Genomic DNA, 23,920 nt, shown 5'->3' with positions numbered 1-23,920 from the left:
CTTAGTACCACTGCATTCAGAAACTGCTATGACACCAGCTGCTTAGAGAGAAAAGGAGGGCTTGGGGCTGGGTGGGATCATGGGATTGGGCCTAGAGCAGTGAGATCACACAATCCAAATGTGGAATGGAGATGGAGAAGGACTATAGATTGGGGGGGAATGGGGCAAAGCTTCAGGTCCAAAGCTGGAGTAGGAGGGAGCATAGCAGTGTCCAAGATCTATTGTTGAAGTGGGCAGGACGGCAATGGGGCGTGAACAGGTTGGAATTTGACAGCCAAAGGTAGGTGAGAAGGTTGGGGAAATTCTTTGATGTTGACCATCTTGTTTGTAGGGGCTGGTAAGCAGTGCCAGCTCTGCAGGGCACAGCAGAGTGCTGTTGTAGACCAGTAGTGCAAATTTTAAAAGGTACACAGCATTGGGATTGGCAGATTAGCTGATTTTCTGAACACTAATCCTGCTGCTTTCTTTCATTTTAAAATTTGCACCTGCCCTGTTCATCTGACTTGGAGAGCACTGCTAGACCCAGGGGAGTGGCACAAGCAGAGATGTGCACCTGGAAAGTATGGCTGAAGTCAGATCTGGATTGGTCCTGCTCCTAAAGCGACTCTGAGTGAGGGAGGGTGTTGAGCTGGAGGACCTGGGGCTCGATTTTACAATCCAAGTGGGGGCTCCGAAAATTGGGGAAATCCCGAGCGGGTTCGGAACCCGGCTCCAACCTGCAAACTTCCGGGTTCCCTACTGACGTGACTGGGTGCGTGCATGCCTCACGAATGCGGAAATCCCACCGCCAATTAAAGCTGGCGGGATGAAAGTTAAGAAAGTTAAGTTAGTTAAGTACTTGAAGTACTTAATTTTGTGCACATTGAGGCAGGGTTCCGATTTTCAAGCATCCTCAGCGTGTTTCCCGTGCTGTGGGAAATGCTCTATGTTCTGCCAGACGTGTTTCAGCTGGCAGCCAGTTGGACATTCAAATATTTGTTTGACAGATGGGGATAAAAGGTGAGTTATTGCAGCAGGGCACTCAGTTCTTTCACACAAACTTTTGGCTGGGAGATCTTTGTGTTTTCACTGAAAATTCGCTGTTTCCACTCACAATTCTTCTCTTCACACATATTTACCAACTTTTTGTACCCCCTCAAACTGACACCATCAGGATGGGGGGGGGGGCGCCATGGCTGCATGCATCACTACATCCGAGGAAAAGCAACATCACCAGCCTCGCCACTTCTCCCTGCACAAAACAGTCCTACAACTACACATACACCCACTGTAAAGTGACGCATTGGGTGGCATCAAGTGTCGCCATTCATGGTGAACCTCATTAAAGGGCCCTATCACAAGAGCCAGTCAAGAATGGGCAAAACGTGGCAGTAGTGGTGACAATCATAACATTTAATGTGACTTTTAACACAAATCTAATATGAATGAAAAGCATGACCTTGTGAATTCCCTTCATGCTCACAGAACCTTCGCCTTTCTCTTCCTACTACTTTTACGTGGTGCATCCTCTATGGCTGCAGCAGAGGTAGTGGCAGGTTGCTCATGTTCATGCCCTGACTGCTTAGATGCTTTGGGCCTATGCCCTATGGGTTTTGGAGCCCGTAAGGGCCCCGCCAAAGACTGCTCCACCTGCACCTGTGCAGGGGCAGACTCGGGTACCTGGAGAGGAGGCAGCATTATGAGTACTTGTTGAGAGGGGGGCAACGGGTGAGACGTGGGAGCGCTTTGAGTGGCGTCCCCACTTCCATGTCCCCTTTCACCATCATCTCTTTCCTGGGCCAGGCCCACATCATTCCTACCACCGTATTGGACAACAGTGCGTTGGACATGTGTGATGCTTGGAAGGCCACTTCTAAAGTATCTGTCAGCCTGTTGCAGAATGATGTGCACCCTGAGTCTGGACGACCATTGTGAGGGCCTGAATGGACTCATTTGTGAGCCGTGCTTGAAGCTCAACGGAGGCTAGACTTCCCTCCATCGCAGACATTCCTGCACTTACCTCAGACATATCAGCAGTTATGTGCGACAGTCTCAGACAGTTGCTCACGTCCCTGCAACACTATCTCAGAGATTTGTTCCCGTACCTGTGCCATCATTCCACTCATGCAGGAGTTGGACTCCTCCATCCTCTGCGCGATTGTGGAGAGCACGCGTGTGGCACCTGTTCCAGTACCTCACAAATGTGCTACTGTCCCTCGATCATTCTCCTTTTAAAGGATGGCCCCCAGGGTTCAGCATCTGCCTCCAGTTAAGCAGAGCCTGGAGACGAGTGCTCCCACTGACACGGACTCTCCACAGCTGCCCCTGCCACCAGTGTCTGCTCGTGCTCACTTGTTTGTGGTGACTCACCAGGTGCCAACCCAACCAACTGAGTACTAGGACCGACCGAGGTGTGAGTATCTGCGCTGGTGGATGGCTCGCTATGATGTGACGGTGCACCCTCAGAGGCCGGGAGGTCCTCTGAGGAATCGTCCTCTGCCATCACTGCAGCCGTTGAAGGGCCTGTAAGAGAACAGAAGGCAATATTAAGCATCATCACAGATGTGTCATGTTGTGATGAGCATACTGAGGTGTTGAACATGGCAAGTATTGTTAACATCAATTCATATTGTGTCACCAGATGTTTGTGGGGTGCCAGTCTTGCCATCCTCGACGGACAGGCTCTCGAGGGTGTGGCTGATCTCGAGCGCCTCCTGCTCCACATCTGTGAGGACCACTACTTATTGTGGCCCCCCTCCAGTCCTCGCCCTCTCGCGTGCATGTTGCGCTCTTTTCTCCTCGAAGGAGAGAAAGTACTGACATGTGAGTGGGTGATGGTGAAGTGGCCAACCGATGAATATACTGTTTTGGGTGAGGCTGACCGTGAAAGAGATGCATCAGAGGGTGAGAGTATGTGACAGAGCCACTTATCAGCCCAAGCATGGATGTTGTCCAGGGCTTGCTGCATGCGGGCTCGGACTGCTTCATTATCTGAGGGGTTGCAAATGGAACTGAACACTGTGCAATCATCAGCGAACATCCCCATTTCTGACCTTATGATGGAGGGAAGGTCATTGATGAAGCAGCTGAAGATGGTTGGGCCTAGGACAATGCCCTGAGGAACTCCTGCAGCAATGTCCTGGGGCTGAGATGATTGGCACCCAACAACCACTACCATCTTCCTTTGTGCTAGGTATGACTCCAGCCACTGGAGAGTTTTCCCCTGATTCCCATTGACTTCAATTTTACTAGGGCTCCTTGGTGCCACACTTGGTCAAATGCTGCCTTGATGTCAAGGGCAGTCACTCTCACCTCACCTCTGGAATTCAGCTCTTTTGTCCATGTTTGGACCAAGGCTGTAATGAGGTCTGGAGCCGAGTGGTCCTGGCGGAACCCAAACTGAACATCGGTGAGCAGGTTATTGGTGAGTAAGTGCCGCTTGATCGCACTGTCGACGACACCTTCCATCACTTTGCTGATGCTTGAGATCAAGTAGGTTTTTCCCTTGTGTCGGTTCGCTCACCACCTGCCACAGGCCCAGAGTCCTGTCCTTCAGGACTCGGCCAGCTCGGTCAGTAGTGGTGCTACCGAGCCACTCTTGGTGATGGACATTGAAGTCCCCCACCCAGAGTACATTCTGTGCCCTTGCGACCCTTAGTGCTTCCACCAAGTGGTGCTCAACATGGAGGAGGACTGATTCATCAGCTGAGGGAGGGCGGTAGGTGCTCATCAGCAGAAAGTTTCTTTGCCTGTGTTTGACCTGATGCCATGAGATTTCAAGGGGTCCGGAGTCAATGTTGAGGACTCCCAGGGCCACTCCCTCCTGACTGTATATCACTATACTGCCACCTTTGTCTGTCCTGCCGGTGGGACAGGGCATACTCTGAAATGGTGATGGAAGAGTCTGGGACGTTGGCTGAAAGGTATGATTCTGTGAGTATGGCTATGTCAGGCTGTTGCTTGACTAGTCTGTGGTACAGCTCTCCCAATTTTGGCACAAGTCCCCAGGTGTTAGTGAGGAGGACTTTGCAGGGTCGACTAGGCTTGGTTTGCGTTTGTCGTGTCCGGTGCCTGGTGGTCCGTCCGGTTTTATTCTTATTATGACTTTTTTTAGCGAGATTGTACAACTGAGTGGCTTGCTAGGCCATTTCAGAGGGCGATTAAGAATCAACCACATTGCTGTGGGTCTGGAGTCACATGTAGGCCAGACCAGGTAAGGATTGCAGGTTTCCTTCCCTAAAGGACATTAGTGAGCCAGATGGGTTTTTACGACAATTCGGTAGTTTCATGACCACCATATAGTAATACTATTTTTTAATTAATTGAATTTAAATTCCCCAGCTGCCGTGGCGGGATTTGAACCGATGACTCCAGATTATTAGTGCAGGCTTCTGGATTACTAGTCCAGTAACAAAACCATTATGCTGCCGTACCCTATGGTATGTGATGGAGTAGTCTTGGCAGTGCAGAATGAGTTGGGTGGGGGGAGCAGTGATATGGAACACCGGGAATGCAGGAAAATCAGTAAAAGTGTACTCACTTTTGCTGACCTAGTTACGTCAATGAAATGCTTCCTGCACTAGATCCAGGTGCGGGAGTTGTTGCTGCTGCTGGTGGCCTTGTCTGCCACCTCGAGCCAGGCCTTCTTGGCGGCAGAGGCAGGGCATTTCCTCCCCTCCGCGGGGTAAAACACTTCCCTCCTCCTCCACCTCACCCCGTCCAGTAGCTTCTGCAGTGAGGCGTCGCTGAACCTTGGAGCAGCCTTGCCCCTATACTGCTCCATTGTGATTTCTGGGTCTTTGCTCCAGCAAAAGCCTTTGGAGCAATGGCCCTTTAAATAGGGCTCCTCCAGCTGACAGCCTGTGATGCCGGTGCGCAGTCCGCCCGCTGCGCTGCTTTCTAACGGCAAACCCGGAAGCCACGGCCTGCCTCTGCCACCAAGAAGGCCTGGCTCGAGGTGGCAGAGGAGGTCACCTGCACCACCAACATATCCCGCTCCTGCATACAGTGCAGGAGGCGCTACAATGACCTAAGTAGGTCAGCCAAAGTGTGTACACTTACTTATTCCCCTACACCCCGTCTGCCACATCACTGCCCCCACCCCACATCTCCTTCTGCACAGCCAACACTACTCTGTCACATCACCCCTCATACCCACTCAAACCTCATCCTCATCTTACCTGCACTTACTCACCTCGCCAGTACTCATCCCACCATATGTCCATTTTGCAATCGCGTGCAAAATGGACATATTTTATTAGTCGGGTTACACAAGTGTCCATTCACCCCCCCCCCCCCCCTGCTGCCATTTTGCCTCCATTCTAAAATCGGGGCCTTGGAGTGGGCATGAGAAGCAGAGAGGAAGGGGAGCAGAACTAGAGAATTTGGGGAGGGCTTGGCAGGGAACCGAGCTGAGCAGAGTGGGTACATTTTCAGGGTAGAGGATTAATAGAGGGGAAAATGGAAATTTACCATGATGGCTAAAAACAGATTGACATTTTTTCCAACAATATGATTGATGCATGGTGTTATGCAGTTACTCTGTTCTAATGTTGGAATCTGATTGGCCCACAGTGACACATGGGTAGCTCAGACCAATCGACAATGTTAGACTCATGACACGTTCCAGACACAAGGGGCCCGATATTATCACAGCAGTGGGTTCGATTGGGCGCGTGGGTAACGTGCCCGGTGAAATCAGTCTGCTCCGCGCGCAATCGCAGGCTGATTGGATCCACTTACCTGTTCTTCCGGATTCTCCGCTGCTAAGCTGTGCGGCAGGCAGACTGTGCATGCGCAGTAAGGTCTGTCAGCTGGAGGAGCTCTATTTAAAGGGGCAGTCCTCCACTGACTGATGCTGCAAGAAATTGGAAAAATTACAGCATGGAGCAGCCCAGGGGGAAGGCTGCTCCCACGTTAATGATGCCTCACTCCAGCTCTTATTGGATGGGGTGAGGAGGAGGGGGAGGACAGAGATCTTCCCCCTGGCGGGCGGGTGGGAGGAAGCGGCCTGCCTCTGCCACCAAGAAGGCCTGGCTCGAGGTGGCAGAGGAGGTCACCTGCACCACCAACATATCACGCTCCTGCATACAGTGCAGGAGGCGCTACAATGACCTAAGTAGGTCAGCCAAAGTGAGTACACTTACTCATTCCCCTACACTCGGTCTGCCACATCACTGCCCCCACCCCACATCTCCTTCTGCACAGCCAACACTACTCTGTCACATCACTCCTCACACCCACTCAAACCTCATCCTCATCTTACCTGCACTTACTCACCTCGCCAGTACTCATCCCACCATTACCACTTAACCCAATCCTCATACAATCTCATGGCTCTGTCTCATACTCACCCTCTCATGCATCTCTTTCACAGTCAGCCTCACTCAACCTGCCACCACCTGTGCTGTAGCCACAGGGCATGCATCACATATGTGCAGTAGGAAGCGTAAGGCAAACATGTCGTGAGCATGAAGGGGATGCACAAGGGTGTTTGAGGGTTTGTCATGATTTTTACTTATATTTAATTTCTGATCAACTGACATTACATATTATATTGACACCACGACTGCCACATCTTTGCGAATCTTGTCTGCTTTGTGCAATAATGCCCTTTCCTGAGGATCACAATGAAGACCCACACCTGATGCCACCCATTGTGTCACTGCAGAGTGGTGTAGGTGTATTTGCAGGGCTCTTTTGTGCAGACGACTGAGTGACGTCGGCGATGTCCCCGGTGGCACCCTGGAAGGATGCGGAGGAGAAGTTGTTGAGGGCAGTGGTGACTTTGACAGCGACAGGTAAGAAGATGGTGTTCGGGCCAGCCGGGAGCAGCTCGGCATGAAGGAGGCTGCAGATGTCCACGACTACATGTCGAGTGACTCTGAGCCTCCGTGTGCACTGCTGCTCAGAGAGGTCCAGGAAGCTGAGCCTCGGTCTGTGGACCCTATAGCGAGGGTAGTGCCCTCTGTGACGCATCTCTCTCTGCCGTTGCCCTCCCTCCTGCTGCGCAGGTGGATGTGTCACAGCACTGTGTTGTGGAGCTCCACGTGTCAGAGGCTGGTGATGCTGTTCGCCCTCTGAGGAGGTTATGACTGCAGCTACGGCGGCCCCCATCCGGAAGATGTACATCTGAGGGGGTCCGCAAGGTAGGTACATGTGTCTGGACACCGGGTAAGTGTGCAAGTTGGTGAATTTTATTGTTAGGAGGAGGGTGGTGGAGGCCAAACTTTGTCCAAAGTGACAGAGTGTCCTCCTGCAATGAGTGAGGGTCTCCCCCCCTCACCTGTCAAATGGACCTTTGCAGCTGCCACAGGCTGATGGCTACAACACGTCCATTTGAACTGGGAGTGTTTCCCCCAGTAAGGGAAACAGTCCCAGTTCTTTGCAAAATCCCACCCCTCCTAAAATATCATGTTAATCAGGTCTCTAAACGACCTGAAATACCTAAATAAATACTTTAAGTGGCATCCCGCCGGCTTTAACTGCCGACGGGAGTCACACATGCGGGGTCTGCGCGCGCATGTGAGCGCGTCAGTGGGAAACCCGGAAGTGGGCGGGTTGGAGCCGGGCTCCCGACCCGCCCCGGGAATCACCGATTTTCGTAGCCCCCCCGCCACCAACGCACCCGATCGCGGGTGCTAAAATCGAGCCCAAGATTTTAAATAAAATTAACAGGCAAATTAAGGACGGTGAAAGAAAATGGGAGATTCAGTAAAAGAAAATCAGTAGAGGAGTAATAAACATGTGGAACAGATTATCACTAAGAATGATGGAATAAGAAGCTATAAAAGTGTTCAAAAATGGCACTCGACAGTTCCTGTCAGCAAACAGGATTCTGAGCTATTAGATTTATAAATGCATTAAGGAAATCTTGTGGGAATTGGATAGCTCAGCTAGATAGACCAAGGGTCTACCCATGCCTGAAATTGGTGTTACGTTATGATCACAGACAGATAATGGATAGCATATTAGCCAAAGACACTTGGCAAAGAGAAGTCAATCAGCACCATCCAGGTCAATCCTTTCCTTGTTATCTCTTGACAGTTGCCAAAAATCAGGCAGAATGTTATCAAAACTAAAAGTATTGCTAAAAGCAATCAGGGGTTCTTAAATGAGAACACATGTATATATAAGAAATGTTTTGTTCTTAGTTCGATGAAAATAAAAACTGAACTACTATTCATAGTGGTCTGGTTCCATCTGGATCATATTAATCTATGTTAGTTATGCATTCTAAATTTTGGTCTGCCTCCAAAGAAGCTCACATGAAGGCATGTATAAAAAACCACTCGGTCCAGTTCATATATCAAGGGGGATGCATTGTTACATTCCCTGGATTACGCTAACGTAAAAGTAGATATTGGGCAGCGTCAGTCAACTCTGGCAAGTGGCATGGGATCGCTTATGGGAGCGACTGACACCACTGAACCTAAGAAGTTATCTATGGCAGAGCCAAATTTTTTTGTTTTTGAAATGAATGCATCCCCAATCAAATTCTAAGAAATGAATTTTGAGACACAAGATTATTACAAATTTTATTTAGTTAACATTAATAGAAAACTGCAGCCAGTCACTATGTACCTGCAATACAGATCTTTTAAAATTTCTTACCAAACAGATTACTTAGCTGGTATAAGTACCAATAAGATAGATTTTAATGAAGATGAACCTTTCTTTACCATCATCCCGTTACACATTTAGCTGTTTCTCAAATAAGTCCAGTGTCCTGGTCACTACCACTGTCCCAGCTGTTGATCATCCTCAGTGTAAATAAAAAGATCTCTCATGGTGTTGCTCATGGTGAGTTGAAGGATATGCTGTTTTACAATAGGGGTGTTTATACCATATAGGGATAACATCAGGGCCACTGATTTACAATAATAGGCCAAGTCAAACTCCAATTTTATCAAATTGTATTCTGGGATTTTTACTGGTGCTTTGGGGATCACATTCCAAGGCTTTGTCCATTATTCAGTGTGAAGTGTAAATGATTGGCTTTTCTGGCAGTTCTGGATTTAGTTTTAGGAAATGAGGCTAGGCAGGTGGAAGGAGTATCAGTGGGAGAGCATTTTGGTGGTAGTGATCATAATTCAGTTACATTTAGCATAGTTATGGAAAAGGACAGAGATAGAACAGGAGTTAAAGTTCTCAATTGGGGAAAGGCCAATTTTACTAAGCTAAGAAGTGATTTAGCAAAAGTGGACTGGAAACAGCTACTTGAAGGTAAATCAATGTCAGAGCAGTGGGAGGCATTCAAGGGGAAGACTGAAGGGTTGCAGAGTAAACATGTTCTCACAAAGAAAAAGGGTGCGGCTGCCAAATCTAGAGCCGCCTGGATGTCAAGGAGCATACAGGGTAGGATAAGGCAGAAAAGGAAAGCTTATGTCAGACACTGAGAACTCAATGCTGCAGAAAGCCTAGAGGAGTATAAAAAGTGCAGGGGTGAAATTAAAACGGAAATTAGGAAAGTAAAGAGAGGGCATGAAAAAAATATTGGCAAGTAAAATCAAGGAAAAACCCAAAGATGTTTTATAAATACTTTAAGAGCAAGAGGGTAACTAAGGAAGGAGTAGGGTCTATTAGAGGCCAAAAAGGTAACCTATATGTCGAGGCGGAAGATGTTGGTATGGTTCTTAATGAATACTTTGCATCTGTCTTCACAAAAGAGAGGGACGATGCAGACATTGTAGTAAAGGAGGAGGAGTGTGAAATATTGGATGGGATAAACTTAATGAGAGAGGAAGTATTAAGGGGATTAGCATCTTTGAAAGTAGATAAATTACCAGGGCTGGATAAAATGTATCCCAGACTGTTAAAAGAAGCAAGGGAGGAAATAGCGGAGGCTCTGACCATTATTTTCCAATCCTCACTGGATACAGGCGTGGTGCCGGAGGATTGGAGGGCTGCTAATATTATATCATTGTTTAAAAAGGGAGCGAGGGATAGACCGAGTGATTACAGGTCAGGCAGTCTAATCTTGGTGGTGGGCAAATTATTGGAATCAATTCTGAGGGACAGGATAAGCCGTCACTTAGAAAGGCACGGGTTAATCAAGGACAGTCAGCATGGATTTGTTAAGGGAAGGTCGTGTCTGACTAACTTGATTGAATTTTTTGAGGAGGTGACAAGGAGGGTTGATGAGGGTAGTGCATTTGATATATTCTACATGGATTTTAGCAAGGCTTTTGACAAGGACCCATATGGCAGACTGGTCAAAAAAGTACAAGCCAATGGGATCCAAGGGAGAGTGGCAAGTTGGATCTAAAATTGGCTCAGTGGCAGGAAGCAAAGGGTAATGGTTGACAAATGTTTTTGTGACTGGAAGGCTGTTTCCAGTGGGGTTCCGCAGGGCTCAGTACTAGGTCCCTTGCTTTTTGTGATATATATTAACGATTTGGACTTAAATGTAGGGGGCATGATTAAGAAGTTTGCAGATGATACAAAAATTGGCCGTGTGGTTGATAGTGAGGAGGAAAGCTGTAGACTGCAGGAAGATATCAATGGACTGGTCAGGTGGGCAGAAAAGTGGCAAATGGAATTTAATCCAGAGAAGTGTGAGGTAATGCATTTGGGAAGGGCAAACAAGGCAGGAGAATACACAATAAATGGGAGGATACTGACAGGTATAGAGGAAGTGAGGGACCCTGAAGGTAGAAGGACAGGTAGATAAGGTGGTTTATTAGCTGAGGCATAGAATATAAGAGCAGGGAGGTTATGCTGGAACTGTATAAAACACTGATTAAGCCACAGCTTGAGTACTGCATACAGTTCTGGTCATCACATTATATTTCAGAAGGAGATAGATAGATTTCGAGACACACAAGGCATCAAGGGGTATGGGGAGAGAGCAGGAACATGGTGTTGAGATAGAGGATCAGCTATGATCATATTGAATGGCGGAGCAGGCTCGAAGGGCCGAATGGCCTACTCCTGCTCCTATTTTCTATGATTCGATGTTTCTATTACAGAAAGCATGTAATTGCACTAGAGAGGTTACAGAGGAGATTGACGAGGATGTTGCCAAGACTGGAGAATTTTAGCTATGAGGAAAGATTGGATAGGCTGGGGTTGTTCTCTTTGGAGCAGAGGAGGCTGAGGGGTCATTTAATTGAGGTGTACAAAATTATGAGGGGCCTAGATAGAGTGGATAGGAAGGACCTATTTCCCTTAGCAGAGAGGTCAATAACCAGGATTTAAAGTGATTGGTAGAAGGATTAGAGGGGAGTTGAGGAGAAACGTTTTCGCCCAGAGGGTGGTGGGGGTCTGGAACTCACTGCCTGAAAGGGTGATAGAGGCAGAAACCCTCAGCTCATTTAAAAAATACTTGGATGTGCACCTGAAGTGCCGTGACCTACAAGGCTACGGATCAAGTGCTGGAAAGCGGGATTAGGCTGGGTGGCTAATCTTCAGCCAGCACGGACACGATGGGCCAAATGGCTTCCTTCAATGCCGTAAATTTTCTGTTTTTCTGTGATTCTACTGTATATATGGACAACATATGCACAGTACCAGGACCTCAAGAAAATTGAGTGGTGGGTTTGACGAAAGCATGGCAGGTGCCCAAGGCCTGAAATGCTAAAGAAAATGGAGGAACAGAACTGAAGGACGTGAGTAGGGCCCAGGCAAGAAAGGACCGAGGAAACAGAGGACTGGGGCTTAAGCAAAGGCAGTGGTTGCCAGGGCCAGAGGAGGTGAAGAAAATAGAGGAACAGTACTGAAGGAAGTATGGCGGTAGAGAGAGGGACCAGGGCTTGGAATGGAGTCTGAAAAAACTGAAGAGCAGGGCTCAAGGAAGCACAGCAGGTGGCAATGCCAGGGGTCGGGAGAAGCGGATGAGGTGAAGAAAAAAGGGGAATGGAAGGAAACATCGTGGACACCAGGATAAAGCTGAGGAGTTGAGCTAAAAGAAACTTGGCAGGTGGAAGTGCTGGAGGGCCCTGTAGCAGACTTGGTTAAAAGGTACCGGTGCCAGGAAGGCCCGGCTAGCTCACTAATAGAACCTGGAGGGGTAGGTTTATCACTGGGGGTTGGGATTCATCCCATTCACTTCCAGATAACCCTGCAGACTCATACCTAAACAGGTGGGGTGGTCCTGGCTGGACATACAGAAAGCTTAACAATACTCTGCACTGGTGAGTTATGTGTTTTAGTTGGTTAACTCCAGCAGTACCCTTGCATATGCTTGTGGGTCCCTAAGCCTTGGCGCTACTGACATGCCCTTAAACTCTCTGGACTTGGGTAGAAGATGTGAGTTCCTTAAGGGGAGAGAGTGTACATGCAGATAAATAGAAACTGTCTTTGTGTATTTCTCAGATGCTTGGTTCGAGACTCTGGGCTTCTCTCGCGCAGCCATAGAAACTCCAGAAAAACGACACAAACACCAAAGTTACAGCGGGCAAGTGGGAGAATTCCCACAGAAATTCACCCCCTCTTAGTCTGCTTTTACACTACAACTATAGAATTGGTGCAAACTCTGAAGTTTTCGTATAAATGTGGAGTCAGGATTCCACCTAGCTCCAGAAGGAAGTGCAATGTGACTGCCTTCTTTTTGTGCCAGAATTAGCTCTCTATTCTCTTTGCTCCAGAATCAAGTTGGCCATCTCTCTGGATTTGCACTGCAACTTCTTGGCATCACATGCTTTGCAACAATGCTACAGCTGAAGTATAACTACTGCTTTAAATATGGTGATAAGTTTCCAATTGTGCCAGACAATTGGCTGGCAAAAGAAAGTGGTGCCTTTCATTGCACTGTTAGTGTTAACTGTCCCTCCGGGTCTGTGTGGACTAGGCTTTCTCCATATATTCCACCAGTTTTTAAACTCATTTAATTTTTCTTTAAAATTAACAAAGCCAGGAATGTAGCTTCCAAATTACTCATTTTACTATACTGAACTAATGCTGTAATAAAGCATTATTCATGTATAACATTTGGGTTTAAAGTTAAAATGCCAGCTTCCATTTCTGCCAGGGAGAGAGAGATTAGGTGATGTGATGGAAGGTTTGGTTGAAGAGACTTTTAATAGTGGAAAGAGAGGGAAGACAGTTCCAGAGGCAGCTGAATGTTCTATCACCATTAGTGCAGGACACGTCACAAACAGCGGAGTTTGAACAAGTTGGATTCATGGAGGGAGAAGAATGGGAAGGATGGGAAGGCAGTATGGAGGGCATTGAAACAGCCAAGTCTAAAAGTGACAAAGGCATGTGCAAGAGTTTCAGCAGCAGAGTGGCTAAAGTGGGAGTTGAGATAGCAATGTTGCAGAGGTGGCAGTAAGCAATTTTGGTAATGGATAGGACGTGGGGTTTAAAACTCAGATCATGGTGAAACAAGATGCTAAGAATGTGAACCGTATGGGTCAGCCTGAGATAGTGGGTGGAGAGGAGGATAAAGTCAGTGGCAAGGGAGTGGAGTTTAAGGTAGGGGGACAAAACAATGGTTTCAGTCTTCTATATGTTGAGCTGGAGGAATATGTGACTTATCTAGGATTTGGACAAGCATCCTGACAGCACTTGGGCAGTCAAGGAATTGAGGTAAATTCCAGAGATGTAGAGTTAAATGTCATCAGTGTACACGTGGAAGCTAGCCCCATGCATACAGATAATGTCATAAATGGGGAGCATATAGATGAAGAAGTGGAAGATAGATCCCTGGAAGAGAAGCCATTGCTGGAAATGTATTGGCTGCACTGGTATATGTAGGAATTAAACCAGGCAACTTCAATTCCATGGAGCTTGATGAGTGAGGTGAGGCATCATAGGAGGATGCATGATCAACCATGTCAAATGCTCCTGATAGACCCAGGAGGTGAAGGAGGGAAAATGGACTACTATCACAGTCATAGAGGATGTCATTCATGATTTCAGCAAGGACGTTTTGGTGCTACGAGGCATAACTGAGTCACCGTTGCAAAGAAACATGGCAGCCACTTTACGCGCAGCCAGGTCCACAAAACAGCAATGAGATAACTGACCAGATAATCTGTTTCAGTGATGTTGGTTGAGAGATAAATGTTAGCCAGGCCACCGGAAGGATTCCCCTGCTCTTCACTGAATAGTATTATGATATCTTTTACATCCACATGATAGAGCAGATGGGGCCTTGATTGAAAAGATATCACCATGATATAATCATAAGTCATTTCAGCTATCCCTCAGCATTACACTGAAGTGTCAGCTTAGATTATGTGGTCAAGTCTTTAGAATGAGCTTAAACCCACACCCTTTGACTCAGAGGCAAAAGTGCTACTAATGAGCCAAGACTCACTGGACTTGAGTAAGTGAGATGTGTCTCTATTGGGAGAGAGTGTACACTCCACATAAAGCAATTGGAAGCTGTATCAGTGTGGATTTCTCAGTACCTTGGTTTGGAGACTTTTAAGCATAGTGATGCATGTTTAAGAATCTCAAAGATAGTTTCAGTGCATGCTAGGCATGTAAATATCTAATTTCCTCACTCTGATCTCCCTTCAGTATTTCTGATCTAAGCTTTTGAAGTCTTAATTTTGTCTCCTGTGGCCTCAAGTACAACCCTCTTGTCATAAACAGATACAGGTGCCAAACCCAAGAGGTTTGATGTTGCATCCATCCAATGCTTTGAAGCCAAAAATAGAAAAACAGCTTCACTGCAGCCTCAGGTAAAACATCAGCACCAAGAATTTCTGTGGGGATTCTTCTGATCTCCTGCCATAACTTTGGCAGAAACCTCGGAGAAATGGCATCAATGGACATTTATGAGGCTTCTCTGGGGTTTCTGTCAATCTTCCACTGAAGTTACAGCAGGAGATTGGGGAACCAGCGCAGCAATTCTATCCCCAGGTTTTAAAAAAAAACCTCAAAATGTTACTCACACGTTACACCTCATTGTGTGGGAAACTTAGGTTACTGTTTCTTTGAGAACTACAAAAAAATGCTGGGATCCGCTATTGTAAGGTCAGGGAGGTCATTTAATTTACAAGACCCAGGCAGGCACCAGCACCACTGGGGGCACATCTTGGGCACCCACCATGGTGGTCAAGATTGCTGGTCCTGGGGAGCTTACAGTCCCCCGCCCACCAGAAATTTAAATATTGGGTATGTTATATACCAGGGATGTCCAACCTTTTGAAGTTGGGGGCTGCGTACATATGTCAAAACCAATGAGTGGGCCAAATTTGATTGCACAGAAATGCAAGCCCCTCACATGCAACAACGAGTACTCCCGTACAGAAAACCTCCAAGCCCCCCTCCCCCGAAGCTTGTAAAATGGGAAGCTTCAGCCTCAGCTCTTTTAACATTCAAGGGTCTGGAGGATTAGCAAAGATTGGTGCAAAAAGGCTAAATCCACCAGCCTTTTCCAGTCCTCTAGACCCGGGAGGTTTAGAGGATGAGCAGAAATTGAATTGAGCTTTGCATGGTATAAGGAACTGGCAGGAGCTTCATAGGCCGTATTTAATGTCTCTTGGATACCCCTGTTATAGGCCATTGCACAGCCTTATTCGGAAACATTTTGATAAAAATGATTAAAGAATTTAAGTTTGTTTACAGATTAATGTTAACAACTCATTATTTTATATGGGGCAGTGTTTGACAAAGGTGCTAATATTTGTGTAAAGCTTAACAACTGCATTGATTTAAAAATAGTTACTGTAAATGGAATCATATTAAAGTATGTTAAAATGACAGTAATAGAAATTGATGAAAAAGGTAGGATATTAAAATGTTATTATAAATAGGATGTTTAACTGTACAAAACGTTCATACAATAGGAACATGTTAAGTTTCATTGCAGAATGATAATAATGATGTCAAGGGTAAGGGTGGAATGTTTTATGAACAGAGCTTTGACTTCATTATGGTTTAATTAAAATATCAGGGCAGGACTTCAGCACCAAATTAAAAGAAAAATGAAGTATTTCAATATATTTTTAAGGGCAGTTTGGATCTTAAATAGATCACAGATTTGGGTAAAAGTAATTTTAGCCTATATCTTCCACTTATTTGTTGTTGGAAAAAAAACATTTATTTCTACAACGTTTATAAAGCTAGTCCATAGAAATAGGTTTAGTTATGATGGGGCTATACACAATATAATTAGATAAGGGAGGTTTAAAGCTTTTTAAGCATTTCCTCCAGCAAGAGACTATTCATTGTTTGACAAAGATAATTATAATTTACAGTATGTTGAATTTTACAAGGAAACAAGAACTCAATAGGAAAAGGTTTTTTGATCTCAGTTAAATCTTATGAAGTATTTATTTTAGTTAGTCTTAGCCCTCATTTCTAGATTTATTTTCTTGCCCATTTAATTTTCCATGCCATTCCTTAGCCAGGAGGACAAGAAGGTGAGCTCTTACCAAGCTTCTGTCAATGTCACTTTGTAATGAGCTACTAACAATATGGGTGAGAATGGCTATTTCCTTCTCTCTATTGGGGGGAAATGTATAGATTTCACTCTGCACTTCCTCAGTGTTCAGCAGATTTGCAAACTTAATATGTAAGGAATTGTTAAAGCTGATGAAACATATTTAAGGACCTAGAGAAACTCTCCTCTAACACGACAAAGAGACAGATATGAAATATACATCGTCCATACTTTTGCAGCACGATGGGAAATTAAACAATTATGTTTTTTCTCTCTCCTTACATTCCTGTGAGACCACAAAGGATGTTAATCAGCAACCTGGTGACAAGGATTGAATGCAAATCAGGGACTGCCTAATTTCACATCAGATCTATCGCATAAGCCAGTGGCTAGTTATATGTTGCTTAGACTCACCAATTCACATCAGTAGTTTATTTTTCTGACTGTTCAGTGAATGATGTTTGATGAGCAGCAGTTAAATTAAACAACTATAAAAGTGGCATCTAAGTCATTGTTGTAGAAGCTGACACTGAAATTCTTACTGATGTCTGTTCAATTTATGCAAACATGTGTTTTTAAATGTTCTTTTCTCACAATTATAACAATATTCCTTTAAGAAAGTAATATGATGGTTTAAATCATAGTGCCACAAATAAACATATATAAATACACCACAACAAAAAGAAACACCTGTTTTTTGCAACCACTGCTTACAAAATAACGGTGAGGCTACCATTATTTCAGGGCAAATGGAATAGTAAGTTCTGGTGAGCGCACATGTGCAGTCAAGCCTGGAAATCGCTCCACCATTTGCCCTGCTAGTTTGAAAGTTGCGCGGGAAGGGCAGCTCGCTGGCTGAATGAATGGACCAGCCCAAACTTGCTGCACTGCCCAGCTGGAAACGAACTAATCTCCCCATAAAAAAGGTACACTGGGTACTTTTGGGGTGTAACCTAACTTTTAACAGCGAAGTAAGTCTTAATGACTGCCAAACAACCTCGCTGACACTGAAAATTAACTTTTAAAAATGTGGAGTCTCATTACTTCCAGATTTAATTGTTGGTGCACAGTTATAAAAAAATTTTAAAAAAATTAATATGTTTTTGCTTTTTCTGTCTCTTAATTCAATATTTCTTATCCTCCCCTTATTTCAATTTCTGTAACTGATCTTACATTAAATTCACTATTCTAACTTACACTTCCTGGTTCTGAGTCCGCGCTGCTTATTAACATGCTTCAATCTGATTGGTTATGGGAATACACAGCAGCTTGCCTTGTTCACACAGGTCCCAGATGCCCGATGGATTGAGGACCCGACAAGAGGAACTTGCAGTGTAAAAGCCCATGAAAAGTCTAAGGGCAAGTGCAAGTCTAACAAGCGGCAAGCACCATTCGTTCGCCGCTCAGTGCAAAATCTGGCCCATTGGGTCCTTTTGCCAAACAGATTCAGTCCCATAGGTGTGAAGTAGAGGGAGATATGGGATTTTAAACATGACTGTTGTTATTAGTACATCCAGTTAATCTGAATTCATACGTAATTTATAATAAATGTCTGAAAAAATGCGAAGTGATCTGTAAAAAGTGACATTTTAATGAAGATATAATGACCACAATATATCATGGGCTTAATGGCAATCAAGCCTGTGAAGAACTCTCACATACAATTAACAGCTTTTATAAAAATGACTTGTAAATTCATAATAAATATCACGATGTTTAGTTTTTGCTTGCAAGGCTTAATACGAGTACTGCAATAATGGCTTCCTTAATATATTAGAATGCCACAAGACATTGATTAATAAACATCATGTCAGCTTGCTGTATGAGGAAAAATAAAACTAAGTCTGGTTTAAAAATCTGGTTTGAAGAACTAGTTCCGAAAAAGGACCAAACCTACAAACAAGCCAAACTGATCAAACTTAAAATTTGGGTTTTCTGTAGGTCTGTAATCGATTCTTGCAAGAATTTCTGTTGGGATACATAAGCCCATAATAAGGCTAGATCAAACCAGTTTAGATGTATAACCATACCCTGGATGGCAACAGATGACAGGTATTCTCCATTATCTAGAAGATGACCCGTTCCTAAAACTGGAACAATATGCCTGAACACTCCATGCACATTTTCCTATGATTTTATCTCAAATTTATTTAGCCCTTTAATGATTTCCTAACACTGCAGATTTGAATCCTTCAGGTTCCAAACCACATTCCCTGGAAGTTCTGTTTAGATGCAGCTCTGCTTGTCATATCAGGTTAACTCAGCTGTAGTGAGGATGTGTCTCTAGTTGATGATTAAATATGCAAATTGATGTCAACTTACTTTTTGTAGTTATCAATAAAGCTCCTGGACAATACAGGGAAATGCCAATTTTAATTAAATGGAATCATTGCACCGTGTTAATTTAGATTGGAACTAAAATGAGATATTATGACACTATTGCTCGACCTGCGATTCATAAAAATGTGGTTTCTTTTAATTCATTTTAACACTTCAACAATTGTGTCACTTTTGTATAAAAATAATTTTACAAATTATCATTTGTTTTGCTTTATCTAGAGAACTCTGAATAGGAAATGTTTTGGGTTCCACATATTAATTAATTATTCATTAATGCACTGCCATACAATCTTGCACAAACTGTTTGCAGTTATATGACAGAATCCAATGAGCAGGTTCTGAAAGATCATCCAGGAATCTCAGGCAAAAAACACAATAAAATAGCATTAGGTTTAGAAATAAAGTTAATGCCCCCTTAATGCTATTCTGTGCACAATATATAATGAAACATTTTATTAAAAGCAGGAAATGTGGAACAGTGAAATAGAGCCTGGCGTGCCTCCGTTACCATCTTGCTTTTCAAATGAAGTTTTGAATGTACAATAATCAGTTCCTTAGACAGGTGCTACCATTCATTCTTCAGGTTAGTGACTCCCCAAACTACTAGGTAAATTACAATACTCACAGCTTGACAGATGATTGGATATTTTGTGCGATTGATGCCTCCAGCAAATACAGCACAAGTGAGGGCAGTATGGAAACAGAAGTTCAGCAGCATATGCCAGCCTTTCCTGCTAATGCGGATTGTGCTGTCAGAACAAAAAACATTTGTGACGCAGCTTTATTTATACCTTTTCTTTGCCTGTTCATATATAGAGAGACGGGTGTTTTACTACTAGATTCCCAGACTGCTGATAACATTACTATCTCTAATCAGGAACAAATTATCTGGTTCACTGTCATCCATATAAAAAAAATGGCAGGTAGTTACGAATAACTATTGTTCCAAAATGCAGCAATAAAGCACAATGAGGAAACAGTCTAGGATTTGATATTCTCCAGCTTTGTCATGACATATTCTGTGGATAATTCGGTTATAAATAAATTAATTTGTTTGTTTGATTTTATGAGGATTACTTGAAGCATGGAGAATAGTTAAATATATCTCTTAATATGAAAGAACTGTCTATCACCTTCCTCCGAAGGTAGCTGCCTTCTCAACTTGTAAAAGCCATGTCCATTGATTACATTTTATATTCAGTACACATTAGCTGAGCTTGGAAAACTACTTATTTCACCAGTTACTCCAGGAAATAGTTTGATTATTTAATTATGCCACCTATGATTATGTAAATAAAAAAGCAAGTGCTTTTTAAAAAATTTGCTCTCGATTGTTGTCGGAAAGAGAATTTATTTTTAGAACTTCCATTCCATGCAGCAACTGACAAATGAAAATGAAATGGCTGAATGTGACAAATGTATAGCAGTGTGTGTTTACGGGGGACGTGGAGTGAAAGAATTCCGGTTGTAGTACTGTCGCACATATTAGATAGGTCTTACATCAAAGTTTGATAGCAGGCTTTTGTAATGATCAAAATATCAGCATGTTGTAGGGATGAGGTGACACAGTGGATTATCTTTCCTTTCATCTCTGGGCCCTGGTTATGAAACCAACCCAGCTGAAGGAAAATTCCTCTCCCTACCAGCTCGAAAGGTTTTATGTAAACATATTTTGGGAAGCTTCAACCCTGCGTCTCGTGGATATGGGTCAACATCACAAAACTAATCACATGGGCCCATAATGCAGACCTGGTGGAAAGCCGCAGGACTGCTGCTCCTTAGGTGTTGGCCACACTTGGGCCCAAGTGAGCTGACCTTGCATGATATTGTGAGGTCAATTCATTAATATATTTGACTGGCATTCTCAGCATACAGTGCACGACGCACCAAGAGCACTACATGGCTCACAAGCTGGATTGTTGGGTGCCATTTATTTATTTTTTAAAAAATTTGATGGGGATCAAAGTCCCCTTGCAGGATTTGGCTGTTTGGAGAACCCAAAAAAAGGGAGAGGAAGGAATTGTGGCACGATATTAAGGCTAGGGCGACTCAGCAGCAAACTTATTTTTCCCCACTGGCTTCCCCTGAAATGCCTAGTCCAAATCGGCACTTACTGTCTGCTGCACCACACAGGCATGCCGGATACATCATGGGGAAGATCCCTTATTGAAATGGAACTTGTGGGGCTAATGAACCTAGCAGACAGTTGGTGCGCAGGGTCCTAGCCCACAAGGTGCTTCCCGCATGTAGTAGCAGGCTCTGAGCGTAACAGGCCTACGTGTACAATAATACTGGGCCCAGCACCTAAATTGCAGTGGCCTTCAGGCACCTGCTATTGTACTGTTAGCTCCATTGTTCAGCACAAAGTAGGACAAAATTGGTAAACTCATTTAAACAATTGTCAGGGTGGCTGGCATGGAGAGAGGAAATATCACAAAGGTGCAGTAGGGACTGTCCTTCAGGTTTAACACTATGATTCTTTAATGACTCCAAAATCTGCCTATATTTTTTTTATTCGTTCATGGGATGTGGGCGTCGCTGGCAAGGCCAGCATTTATTGCCCATCCCTAATTGCCCTCAAGAAGGTGGTGGTGAGCCACCTTCTTGAATCGCACTATCCAAGGCTACATTCACACCAGCACTGTGGTGATGCGGTTTCTGTTGCACTTTGGTGGCAAAGTTGGTATGTAAACAGAGTCAGAGGCCAGTGATCTCATTGGAGCTGCCCAAGTGAAATCCCTGGAGGTAACAGTTTCATGACTGACCTGCAGATCTCAGACCACATTGTAAACACCATTATTCTGCAGTAAAGATTACAAAGAGTATGGGCATTGGCTAGGATTTTGCTAGCAAGATAGAAAAAAATGGAAGTTTAATAAAAAATCTTTGAAGTATTGGTTGTCTAGTCCTGGGGAATTATAGAAAAAAATCTTTTTAATTGCTCATAAATTAAACTATCTGTTCTGTGAACGTGCAATGTGACATCATGATGCAATAATGTCAACAATCTTTAAAGCCATTTAAACACAGGAAGCCAGTATAATTCAGCTCTCCAAACCTGAAGTGAATGTGGGAATAATTCACTCTCAGTTTGCTTCTTACAATGTGATGCACTGTAATATACTTTTATGAGATCCTTCTTAGTCACCTCTTTTCAAGGTCAGATAGGCCAGATTTCTCCAATTCGTTTTCTGATGCTAGGATCAGTTTTATGACTTTTCTCTGCACCACTTTGAGGACTTGAATGTATCCTTTGCATCTTATTGAATAGAACTGGACACAGTACCCAAGATGTGGTTTGACTAGATCATTGTTCAGTTGACTTATAGTCTATTTTTTGGCTATACAGTTCAGCATTCTATTGTTAATTGCTGCACTACAGTGATTGGACATGTTCAGTATTAAGTCCACTAATAACCCTGAATTTCTTTTAATTTCATTGATTATGAAGGGCATGTTATTTGTGTCTTTCATGGTGAATACTTGGAGATGGTAATCATTTACTGTAATAACAAATTTATATTAATCTTCAGGTTTGGCCACATTAGCATCTTTTAGGGTTCTTATCTCTTCTCTGACTGCCCTCTTAGTACTGAAAGAATTTCTGACTGTTTTGTTTTGCATCTGCATCTGCATTCATTTCCAGCTTTCGTTTTGCCCCTCTTTTTAATGTGTTTCTGAATTCTGTTATTTTCTTATATTCTTCCCAGTGTTTGCCTCATTTTCCCCCCTACAGAATTTGTAGAATTCATTTTTCTTTCATCCTGATGAGCATGAAATTTGACCAAAATACAATATCTTTTTCAAAAATGTTGTGTATTTCTAATATAGAGGTATTGCTCATAGAGGAGCAATTCAATAACTATATATTTTTTGCAGTTCCTACCTGTGATGCACAATGTAGGTGATAATGGATGCAAAGAGACACAGCAAAAGGACTGCAGTGCATGCATATACCACAGGGTGCAGGAACTCCCCTGGGTACTGATTGAAGGAAAGCACTGTCTTCAAATCCTGGAAAATAATCCAAAAATAATCATTAACATTCACGGCTTCTTTCCCACATATTAGAAAATTGAACTTATTTCATTAAGCTTTACATACATCGTATAACTAACAAAGCTTAGAGAATCACTTTCTGGGGCAGAACTAATTTGAAAAGGATACTTGTCTCAGAAAATGTTAATGTAATCCCTTGACAAGTTATCAGCTGTTCTTTTTATTTCACCTAGATACCACTGACATGATACTAGCTATAGCTATTTCACAACAGAGCGTTTTATTTCCAGCTAAATCATAATTAAGAGATTATGATCTCTGCAATAGTCTTTGTAAATCTTCTGTAGCCATTTTGAGAAAGAAAGAAATAACTTGCATTTATACAGAGATTCAAGATTTGGATCTGAATACTTTTGTTTAGCACAGACAAGTGGCTTAGAATTTTGATCCCGTACCTTTATGGAATCTGGAGTCCAATATCCTTCATTTAACAAAAATTGGGAAAAATGCCTATATTCAACATAATTATTAAACTGCTAATGAAATCTCAGTTTTGAAAAGTGTGATTTCTGAGAACGCACTTTCATTAGTGCCACTGAAACATTAGCACCCGCTCATGACACAGTTGCAATAATGATCCTTTAATGATTCTCAGGCATCTAATGAGTCACGTGACCAACATAAATATCGAAAACTTCATGAATCCAGCTGTGAAAAGGGCATTTTTTGTTGAAAATGGCTGAATGTCAGTGAGAAAATCCCATTGTAATGACCAGTCCCTCCAAGTGCTGATAACCTCTGTGACTGAGCAAAAGCATATCTTTTGTTAGGGGAAAAACCCTAACTATGCAAAGGAAGTGTCAAGTGTGGCAGTATGTCACTGACAGAGCAAATTCTATGCGAGCTGCTTAGAAGATCTGGCTGGAAGTCTAAAAAAGGTTGCTCGGCTTAAAGAACACAAAGATATTGCACAAATGTTATTGTTAAGTAGCCACACATAAATGGACATTAAAGCAGCAATAATCTTAAGATTTGAGCGAATAACCTGTACTGATACAAGATTGTAGCAAATAATGTCTTAGAAGTGAAAATAGTAGTTTGTGCAAATTACACAATACACACCACGATGGGAAAGAGACAAATATATTAGAAGCAATTTCTATGGGTCAACTCGTAGCCTTAGATATTTGGGTATGCCCATTTTTAGGAGTGCATTGGGGAGTGGGGGTGGAAGGGGGACAAACCAATCCCTGCGCCTGAATG

The 23,920-nt window shown here is 43.7% G+C and overlaps 1 protein-coding gene across 2 annotated transcripts in view; it reads right to left on the bottom strand.

The window, feature by feature from the left end:
- Nucleotides 1-23,920, bottom strand: part of LOC137340110 (adhesion G protein-coupled receptor A1) — a 387,365-nt gene that overhangs the window by 24,492 nt on the left and 338,953 nt on the right. For both annotated transcript variants that reach the window (XM_068002423.1, XM_068002425.1), the window contains 2 exons: nt 22,545-22,672; nt 19,284-19,407 (listed from right to left, as the gene is read on the bottom strand). In XM_068002423.1, coding sequence (XP_067858524.1) covers nt 19,284-19,407; nt 22,545-22,672 — 252 coding nt within the window. The remainder of the gene's footprint in view (nt 1-19,283; nt 19,408-22,544; nt 22,673-23,920) is intronic.

This window comes from Heptranchias perlo, chromosome 21 (assembly GCF_035084215.1).
Source record: "Heptranchias perlo isolate sHepPer1 chromosome 21, sHepPer1.hap1, whole genome shotgun sequence".
NCBI lineage: Eukaryota > Metazoa > Chordata > Chondrichthyes > Hexanchiformes > Hexanchidae > Heptranchias > Heptranchias perlo.
Note: the sequence above shows the minus strand (reverse complement) of the source record. Positions and strands in the feature narration are given on the sequence as shown.